This window comes from Plodia interpunctella, chromosome Z (assembly GCF_027563975.2).
Source record: "Plodia interpunctella isolate USDA-ARS_2022_Savannah chromosome Z, ilPloInte3.2, whole genome shotgun sequence".
NCBI classification, from domain to species: Eukaryota; Metazoa; Arthropoda; class Insecta; order Lepidoptera; family Pyralidae; genus Plodia; species Plodia interpunctella.
In genome coordinates this window covers 4755844-4766993 of record NC_071324.2, presented here as the reverse complement: position 1 = coordinate 4766993, position 11150 = coordinate 4755844, and the positions used below count along the sequence as shown (strand labels likewise).

At 36.1% G+C, this 11150-nt stretch overlaps 1 protein-coding gene across 2 annotated transcripts in view; it reads left to right on the top strand.

Moving 5' to 3' along the window:
- The first annotated feature begins 215 nt into the window (after positions 1 to 215).
- Positions 216 to 11150, top strand: part of LOC128683245 (uncharacterized protein) — a 29063-nt gene continuing 18128 nt past the window's right edge. Inside the window, exons 1-2 of one of the 2 annotated variants that reach the window (XM_053768661.1) lie at positions 216 to 358; positions 10334 to 10798. In XM_053768661.1, the coding sequence (XP_053624636.1) occupies positions 10542 to 10798 (257 nt within the window). In that variant the 5' untranslated portion in view covers positions 216 to 358; positions 10334 to 10541. Of the gene's footprint in view, positions 359 to 474; positions 626 to 10333; positions 10799 to 11150 lie in introns of those variants that run through there. The other variant, XM_053768662.1, reaches the window with a different exon arrangement.

Below are 11150 nucleotides of genomic sequence, written 5' to 3'. Positions count from 1 at the left end.
CTGCCACAGCCCGCCGCGCTGCAGCACTCGCATCGCGGTCCGTTGCATCGTCTGTATCTCGGCCGCAGATTCCGCGGCAGGTGAGCCCGGTTGGGGCCACGCCGGCCCCGACCGCTCGGAGTGCGCCGGGCGCTGTATTGATCGCATCCCGTCCCGTCCGACAGATTCAATGTTTATAAACAGCCGGCCGCTTGCATTCGGCCCCTTTTGTTTTTAATACGGTTACCGCGTCGTCTTCGCTGCGTTAGTCTCTCAGAAAACTCAGAGATCTTGAATGACAAAATACGCGGATGGACAGTTGATCCCGAGTGTACCGCCCGCTCCGGCGCGACGCAGCGACTGTCTGGACTCAGTGCATGTATGTATGCACTTATTTCTCCCGATCTATATCCCATTGCGCAGCATTTAATAGCGACAACGTAACTACGGTGCGTGGCGCACTATAAATAAAATACCTACTTAATATCAGTGTCGTACATGTTGTAAATATTCGCGCTTACATAGAACGTTGTTTCATCGATTGGTACCTATTTTATTTTGTATTTTCTAGTCGTCGCGTGAGTGACATCTTATGAATTTCGGCATTTGTTTACTACCACTATATCTGCTAAAGAAAAAAAAGCAGGTAATAATCACTCTTTATTATTCTTACTGTAAGATTTTAATTTAAAAATTTGTTCAGGGATTCGTCCTCCCTTCAAGCCCCTTTACTTCTGCAAATTTTATATAATTAGAGTTAGGGGTACCTAATTAGGCGTCCCGAATTATAGTTACCTGCCTAAAACAAAACCTGGGAGATACCAAATCGCTAGGGAATCCAAGTAGGTACCAGTAGTAAAGAATATATATATTCAGGAGAATACATGGAAAATAACGAGCCTATTAGGATATTGCGTAACTTACGGCTTTAAATGTATAGTTCTCAGAAGCATATTAGTATATTTTTAGGCTGTAGATAGCTTCCAAGGGTGTCCAGTTGCAACTTCCTTTACCTATGCAAGCAATTACATTTTTGCGGTGGCAAGTTAGACGAGACTTGCTTGGAGTCAACGTAATCAGGAAACATCAAATGCTGGCGAGGGTTTAATAAAACTGGAGTATCTAGTACCTAAATACTGGTAGTTTTGTTTTGAGACAAATTGGTGGCTACTGGAGTAAGAATCTACCATACAATAAACAGGAGACTGAAAAATGGCACACAATTTCAGACACAGAAGAGCTCAAAATCAAATAATTTATTCAGAAGTTAAGGCTTCCTTCACAGGCAAGTCTTCACGTCGTATTGTAAATTAAATAATATTTACCAAAGCTACAAAATACTAGCTCAAAATTGATATTATTGTTTACCAGCAATATCCCTTTGAATCTATATTTATAAGAATACCTATGTCCTAATGAGAATCAAGGTCTCCTTACACGCTTATGGCTTTATCTAAACACACCTCTTACCTACCTAAGTACCTATATAGAAACTGAATTGAAATTGTGATTTTGGTAGTTAGGTGCAGCTACCTGGTAAGCTTGAACTATATTAACAAGGTTTCCAATTAGAAATCGATCAAATGACAAACCATATTATTACTTTATAGTTAGTGATGCCAATATGGCGATTTATAGTAAATAAAGAAGTAATTGACTAATACCTACCAAATATCGCTAAGTAAAAATACAATTAAGTATGAATCTATATACCTACCTAAGAAAAATTGAATCTTTCTTTTGATAAATAACAAATTGTGCCAGTGAATCGAATAGCATAATTATATTACTCAGAGTCTAGACTTTAGCTCTTAACAGAGCTTTTGCAAGTTGATTTTACATCTTCCTTACATCCCTATATCCATAGAGAAAGCCAGCACTGATAAATATTATTTTTATTATAGTCAGTAAATGTAAATAGTAGATTGTGAACACAGATTGTGAATAATTAATTATATTAATTTGTATGTAATTATTTGTCACTACACTATTAAGTAGGTACAATTCAACACGTTCATTAATTAGTTACTTTTAGACTATAAAAAAATAAAACTTCATATGCATAAAAACAACAATACTACGCGCATTTGCAACAACTGCTCTTCTCGGGCGTCAACGGCTGTTTTGCTAAACGACTGTGAATTCGTTAAACATAATTTTACAAATTCATAATAGTGAAACAAATCCAACACCAAGATAAGTTACACAGGTAATTTGATTTGCCTTTACAGCCGTCGGATGGTTACTTAGGTATTTCACGTTTATCTTCAGGCCCGCCTGTGACCTAGTTTATAACCTAGGCGTGATGACATCACAGGCAATTTGTAATTTTGCGATGACAGGAAAACGTGCGTCTCGTTTGTGAGTTTCGCCGCAAAGCTAATGTGGACGTAGGACGTCCGTGCGACTTGCGCCGGAAATCCATCATGAAAGTAGACCACAAGGTCGTTTATATTTTCGTTTAACTAGGTATTTATTAATCTTTCTAGTTCATTTCGTCATCTAATTCGCGATTTCAAAAACAAGTGTTTTGAATTCCATTTACGCACAAATCGGTGAGCCTTTTTAGATTTCTTTTAGACATTAAGTAGGTATTCGTGTAGTAATGGGACGAATTATGGACATCAACGTTTCAAAAAAAAAAATAAAGGAGAGTAATAAATGGATATTATGTAAAAAATATGTAGTACTGATATCAAAAAATTATATTACGGATACAAAATTAGTAAACATTGTCGAACTTGGTAATTAAATTAAATAGTATCTATACAATAAGTAAAAGCAAGCAACTCCAGTTAAGGATGCCATCGGTGGATGGTAACAAATCCAATAGAGTTTTAGTTGTCCAATATAGTTTTTATATTTCTTTTTGTAATTTATTTTTATTTTATATTTGGTTACTTGGATATAATGTAGACTGCTTGCTTGTAAAAAAAACAACCCTGAAAACATTCATACCAAAAAATTTCCCTACTTCCAGATTAAAAGGCCATTTTCATGGAAATCCTCTGTAGGTACATGTAAATTTTTAACGCTGCTGAACATCTGAGAATATTCTCGGTTGTTTCCAGCTTCTATCTCCACTTTGCAGTAAGCACTTTTTACGTTTACTATGGCGAGAACAAGGCGGATGTAGTACCTATTACTACGTAATATTCAGGTTTTCACAAAATTTGCGTGGGTGGTTCTCCTGGAAATTGTTTATCATATGTAATTTATGGACATGAAGATACCTTGGATGCCAGATTTATTCGGAGGATCCTCTTAAATATCCTCAGAGGTACACTTTCCCCATAAAGTTTGAAAAAATATAGGTACTTTTATTCCCTAGAAATATTTTTTGAGTCAGTTGTTCCTGTAGGTTTATTTTCTGTACTGTTGGCGATTTAAATTAAGCGATTACCGTTGCGTGCCTTAATGGCCAATAAAAAAATCTGGTTACTTGGTTCCAAGTTCAGTGTAGCCGGCTCTACAATAAAATATCAAAACGTCATTTTCCTATCATATAGTGCTTAAATTCCACTAAGTACTACGAAATGTTTGCCATTGGTTGTCAATTACATTAGCATTCCTATTGTAACAAATTGCCAAAGTAGGTACGATAATTTATTATTTACAAAATATGTAACAGTATCTTACGTACTTAGGCAATACCTACCTACAATTGCATTTTTCAGTCTAAAGTCTCGATTGATTATTTTATGATATTTTACTACATTTTCATTTGACGAGGTAATGATTCCGCAAAAATATTTCCTTCTCATATCTATTATTGTTTTAATAAAAGTTAGGTCATCATTTTTCTGTCTAGAGCTTAGGTATGCTACAATCGAGGCACGTGTCTCTTTATATTTACGAAATATTAGATTCTCATTAATTCGAATCATGTTCGATTCAGAAATATCATCATAACTAGAATCTGCTACATAACACACACAATTTGAATATTATATTTATAATTCGTAATACCTCTCCTCCTACATATTTTCCATAAGTAGTTTGAATGTTAATTCGTTACTGAAATACAATAACATTTAATGGCAAATTGACTACTTAGTACTTACCTACAACAGTTACCTATAATCCTAACTTTGAACAAGAACTGAAATGCATCTACCGGCTTCACTTGCTTGAAATTCTATTTTTAGTACACTGCCGTATTATGAGTTACGGACACGAAGATTGGCGAGTATTTATTTATATATGAAAACCAGCTGTTGCTCGGGGCGTTAAGTATTGTGATGCAACTTCACTTGTAATGTGACACACCCTTGCAACCCTTTGATTTTTGGAAAAGCCAAAGACAGTGTAGTCCAGCTGGTTTCTAAAAACGTAATTGAGTTATATTTATTATACTTGTGTACCTTACTAAGTATACTAACTGACAGAAACCACACCGTATGAACTTTTAGTTCGAATAGACATAGTCACAATACACCACCGTAAATGTACATTGTGTGTACATCTATTATGTACATTGTGTACATCTATTATGTACATTGTGACTATGACTATTCGAACTAAAAGTTTGCGGTCATCCAGGTATATTAATAGGTGTTCGCTGCGAATGCATTGCCTGCCCTTGCGCTGTGGGTGATGTCATACGGACAACAAACACTGATGGCCGACAATAGTATGCCCGGCCCACGTCACTGGGTGCGCCAAATCTATGTCCACCCACTTACAAACATTGCCTTTCAATATGATGAACTTAATCAGCTAAGATATTTCGTATAGCTATTTGACCCTAACCTATTGAATAAAAAAGTAAAAATTGTTCTAGTAGATGTTTTTCTTCTAGCCTGTAGTTGTGTCCCACTTCTGGGCAAAGGCCTCTCCTTCTTTTTTCCAAAAATCTCTGATTGCGTTAGGCTGCCACCCCTGCAAGTAATCATCCATGTCATCTCGCAATCTCTATATAGTCTATCTATATTCAATAGTCTTCTAATATGTATTTTCATTTATGGTTGTAGACCGGAGATTTTGATATAAATTTTAACTTGATATGACTTACTCTTGACAGACGGACAGACAGACTACGGAGTCAACTTACCTATATGGGGTTCAGTATTTTTTTCAATTTGAGGTACGGTACCATAAAGAGGCTTGGTTTAGCATTTCAGATCAATATCGCTGTATCATGACTTTAAAGTGCACGTTTCTTGTTATCAGTGTGGCGGCCGCGTGCATAGTTACGGTGTAAATATTTTACTTCGCTTTTTGTAAAGATTGTGATGTATACCTACTTACAGTACATTGTCGAATGAACCAACGATACGTTTTTTTTTTCATTTATTAGTACTTAAATAAATAAAGTAATTTCTAACCCCCGGCATACAGGCACAGGCACAGGTAAGACTTGTCAGTGTGTTTGCCCAAAGGGATGAGCCGAATTCGTTTAGTTAGTTCTAGTTTGTTTATGCCGGCTATACATTATCCGAAATTTAACGGATTCAGCATACTTTGCTGGTTTTTCATTGCGGTTAATAATAACCGAATTCGGACAAATGTGTTCACATTTGTCCGAATGTGTTGCCGAAGTGGCCGATATTAGATTGGTGTCCAGTGACGCCTGCGCTATCCCAACCGAATAATAAAATATTAGAAATGTGTTTTTTTTTGTTATTGTTTTACGGTTAATTTATTAGATTATTTGCTCAATAATTTTTTTTCAAATTCCGCACACACAATTTGGAGTAGGTGCACAGATGGACATAGGGTAGATAAACGCAAGCGGAGCCACGGTCAAATGCTATTTCACGACAAAATTTAAATATGTAGTGCGCTGCAACCATTTCACAATGAACCATTTGTCCATCGGAAATCAAAGTTCAATCTAACAATTTGCGTCAGCGAAACGCGTCTCGCAAAACAATTTTGAAACAACTAGCTTGATCAAAACAAATTCTCCGGTGACCATGAACATGCATGCCAATACGTGATGGCTACTGATTATATAAATACAAATAGACATTGCGATTGGTAATAAGTTGAATTACCTAAGAATAGGAATAGAGACGCCATCTGCCAAAATACTCGATGTTCCATTGCTCCGTTGCAACGAAGTAGCGCGTTGCTATTCCATTGGGTTTTTATAGGTTGCATGACATAAACTTTGGTATAATACTCTTGATTGGCTTGCAATTGTATTAATACTTGTTTTCGTCCGTAACGAATTAAATTTTTTGGGGTGCGAACACCCTAAAAATCACTTGCACTTGCTAATAAATAATATAAATTTGTTAATAAAAAGGATAGATGATAGGTTGGAAAGTTGCATTACAATTCATGCATGTAGTATTTTAGATATCACTCTACTGGCATAATGTTACCAATATATATCAATTTACTTTTACAAGAACGACTCGGTTGTGGTTGAGTGGGCCGTAGGTCCAGGTTCAATTAATACCAGAAGTTGCATTAGTTTCAATAGTCTAATGTTCATGATTTACGATACAAGTACGTTCTCAATTTGTCGTCGAGAACTTTTATTGTACTAGGTGGAATCGCGAGAAGCATAGATCAACAAAAAAAAATACCCGCGAGAATTGTGACTAATTAAGTATGGCGATTGTCATCGCTGGGTCGCCACATGGCGGCGGCAGCGGGTCGTCTAGCGAGTTCACAGCAAGCGACTGACCTCCGAGAGGAATGCCATTATAATGTCATTCCCACACCACATGACTCGCCATCAAAACTGGACGAAGTCAGCGGAAACGATTATGTATTAGAAACTTTATTATGGCAAACTTGCCACAATAAAGTCTCTTTAAAATACTAAAACCCCACTCTTGGAGGTTTTCATCATAGTTCTTCCGTCCTCTATGGATGTCGTATTCTCATGGAATAGGTACTCCGTTGTACCTAATTCCATGTGTATACTAGGAATTATAACATAGCATAAACAAAATTCCTACATTAGGAGAGCGACCGATCATAAAATACAAAGGTAATCACAGCCGTTTAATTTAATCTCATAACTCTGTGCGATGTCTACTTTGTCAATCCATACTGGCGGCCCGTCCCTGCCTCGCTCTGGCAAAAACACAATAAATTATACACCTAAACCTGCCTCAGAATCACACTATCTATTGGTGAAAAACACATGATATTCTGTGCAGTAGTTTTTAAGTTTATCGCGAATAAACTTAAAAACTATACAATATGTAAAAATGTTTAAGTAAACGTAATTTCAGATTGATTGAGACTTTCAGCCCTAATCCGTGCCAGGCTTCTTGTAGTTATTGTACTTTTTCGCTTTGCTTGCCAAATGCATTGCGTGCTTGAAATATATTTATATTAGACGCCTATCACGTTGGCGTGTTCTAGTGTAGATATAGTTACTCTTTGTGGGTATAAATAGGTAACTACATAAATTAAAAGTTCTCATATATACTTTTTAATATATGTACTTATAATTTACTAGCTTTTGCCCGCGGCTTCGCCCGCGTGTGTTTAATAGTTAAACCTCGGTCATTCTTTAAGAAAAATGATGAGGAGTCTCTTTACCAATTTTCAGCTTTTTACCGTGAAAATTGTATTAAGTCCCATACAATCTTTCACCCCCCTTTTTAAGGGTTGAGGGTTAATTTTCAGAAAAAGCTGAATTTTCTCTGAAGTTTTTCTGAATTTTCAGAAAAAATTTGATGAAAACAACTATAATCAAAATTTTCACGTTAATAACTTCAACGATGTAGAACTTTCATATAAAAGATTTTCACCCCCTTCGGCGTGGAATTTCCAACAATCCTTTCTTAGTGCTCACCTACACTCCCCAGGGAACCTACACACCAAATTTCAGCTTCCTACGCCCAGCAGTTTCGGCTGTACGTTGTCTGTCAGTCAGTCACTCAGTAACGGAAGAGTTTTATATACAAGACTGAGCTTGAATAATTTCACTATGTACCGAACGTATGTATGAACGGCTTCAAACGAGAGTTGGCGTGTGTGAAAATATATAGCGTACATTTCTTTTAAACTGACTATTATACCTACATATACACACATTTTTTTCTTATGAATGAATTGGCTGTACCATAGCGATGGTTATTTTTAGCTATTACTGCCCACTGGCGATCGCGTACCTGTAATGTGTGTATTACATAAATACTAGCTGTATTTTCTTGCGCGTAGTATTAATAACCCGTGCCTGTCTGTTTGTTCAGGATAATCTTCGAAACGGCTTATCCGATTTTGACGGGATTTTCAGTATACGGTGTTTTTGTACGGAATCCTCAGTGCGCGAGTCTAACTCGCACTTGACCAGTTTTTTTTTGCCATGACTTCCCTTGAAAATTCCAAGATTCTGCTTAGCCTTCCGCATATCATACACAGATATAATTTTACTATATAGATATATTTTTGATATAGAAATAGAACGAGCGTATCCAAGAATTAGCGTGTTCAATATTTTCAACTATTTCCAACAGTATTGAATTTTCCTACGTTTATTACCATAATAGACCTATGATTAACCTTCTTATTATGAACATTTTAAGTGCATATGTCTCTTGAGATGCATGCTATGCTATACTGCAATGCTATTGCATTGAATGAACGATTGTGTGACTGTGTGAATGTAATGTACCTAGCAATAAAATATGAAAATATCATAGGTACGTATCACTCAGTTGAATAGGATTGTTTGATCATTCTCTGAGAACATAACATACTAGCATCCAAAACATTTTGAAGAATGAAAACATTGTAGCGCCAAATCTAAACTGTTATGGATGATCGATCTACACTTCTACAGAACATCTTAAAACAAGTCATTTTATTTTAGACATATTTTATTTTATTAATTACACATAATAGTGTGAAATGTTTATGTATAAAGATAAAATACTTAGATTCTTGATATTTATTCCTATTATTTATTTACTGCGGTATATGTCAGTTTTGGGCAAAAGTCCCAATCTGATCAAAAAGTCCTGAAAAGTATATAAAATAAATCTGATACTTACACATTCCTTGACCTTGTCGTAGGCAAGTTTTGTGTACCTATAAACAGATCAATGCACGTGCATATTGCATTCATCAACTATGTTTATCGAACGAAACACACCATTTGCGGCTCGTTATTTTTCTGATTGCCCAACTTCCGTGGAATAACCACAATAAACTGTGTCTTCCTATACCGGTTAAATTGTTTTGCTCTCGCACGCGTAATGGGGTTAACTTTTTATAATGTACATAACCTAACGTTGATTTAATGAGTGTAACATCGTATCACTCTTAAAATTTACCAACTTATTTTATATTTTTAGTATAATGACTTATTTTGTTAGGTAGTTGTTTGAAGTGGGTTTAGTTCTCATAACTGCCTAAATTAACTTAGGTATTCAGCTTATATAGCAGTATGTAGGATTAGTCTATTACGTAAAACCTTTTGTTTGAAATAAGTAAAAATACAAAACAACTTGCTTTGTAAAGCATTGCTTTACAAAAAATGTTGACAAAAACGTTATCATCAGTTTTTGCAGTGAAACAGAAAAAAATATGCTGATTTTATAAGAAGAAAAAACTTGTTCTTTTTTGTTGAAATTACTTATACCGTACATTTGTAAGTATAGACAACCATTTACGGTGAAGCTTTGTTAAGATCTCGACATGACGAAAGCCAGGAACAAATCATTTTCTGTTCATACCAAAAACAGCTCAGGACATCGGTGAACTGAATGAGAACACTTATGGCAGATGAGGTCATCTGAGCTAAACTAGATTCCTAAAATATTCTCCAAAGATCTGCAGGTATTTTAGAAACGAGGTGATGTTTAAATGAAACGTCAAAATGTTCAAATTTTATGTATAATCCATAATCTAATAAAGCAGAAAATCGTTTGTAGTTACACTGAACAGGCTCATTAATACCAGTAAAATATTATTTGCATTCGTCTATACAGAAAAAATATACGTGCTCAAAGATAGGTCGTTGAGGTTCGTATATCGGTACAAATTATTATTGAATGAACTGCTGATAAGGTTTGTTACGTACTTCTCAATTTACTGGCACATACTTATAAGTAACATACTTTTAAGTAAATAAATAACTAAATAATTACGGTGGTTGTCATTTCCTATGAACAACGCATGGAATTAGTATGTACTACGCGGAGTACCTACTTACTATACTACTACTAATTCCATGGAACAACGTTCTATTGTAGATATGGCATAGAAACGTCATACAGTCGGCCAATTTTTTTGGGGAAATAAATGTACCTAGTCATTTATGAATCATACATACCTTTGCAATATACATACATATATCACAATATCTACGTATCTATAAGTGTGTATTGTATACTATCTCTACTAAACACAATAAGGCAATATCAATCTTATCTTTCAGATTTGGGCGACGTGGCAATATCTTAAACGAGGATTTAAAATTCGAACGAAGAGTGTCAATCGACATTAGTTGTCAGATCTGAGCGGTCCATCACATCATTTTCAAAGCAAACTCATTTCGATAACAAAAATCAATTCAAAGATAATGTAGAAATAGTGCATTGAGTGCAAGAAAGTTTTCATGTGGCCCGTGTAAAAACTAGACAGCCATGCTGTCGTATATGGTGCCTGTAGAAGAGAAGCCTCCTCCAGTGCCGGGGAAGGGCAGACTGGCCTTGGAGCTGGTCGGAAGCCCGGGCAGCCCCGAGGCCCCGGTGAGGAGAGCCCGAACGAACATCTCCAAGGAATCCTCGACGAGCTCCTTCGCCAGCGATCTCACGATATCCTCCTCCACTCCTACTGGAGCGCTAGACAAGCCCAAACACAAGTTGCTGAGCAACGGATCGAAACACACAACACTGAAAAGGTAAGAATCTCAACTAATATTATAAATAGGAAAAAAAAGAGTTTTTTCTTATTTATCTATTTTAAAAGACATTCCATAGATAAAATGTGAGTAGACAGTAGTAGGTACTTACTAAAAGGAGTGAAACTGTAATGAAAACATGGTTTCGTGCTGCTGTGGAAAGTAAAAATCCAAGCGTGTGGTCTTATTGATTGGGGTCCAAGTGGATAAATTACTGATTCAGTCACCCCTGTAGTCCAAAATTGACACCAATTTACACTTGTTACGTCTAACCCAGCGTGGAACAAAAACGTGAGAAAATTTATGCAGACGTGAGACGATCTTCAGTTGAATATTGACAACATCGCGTGTC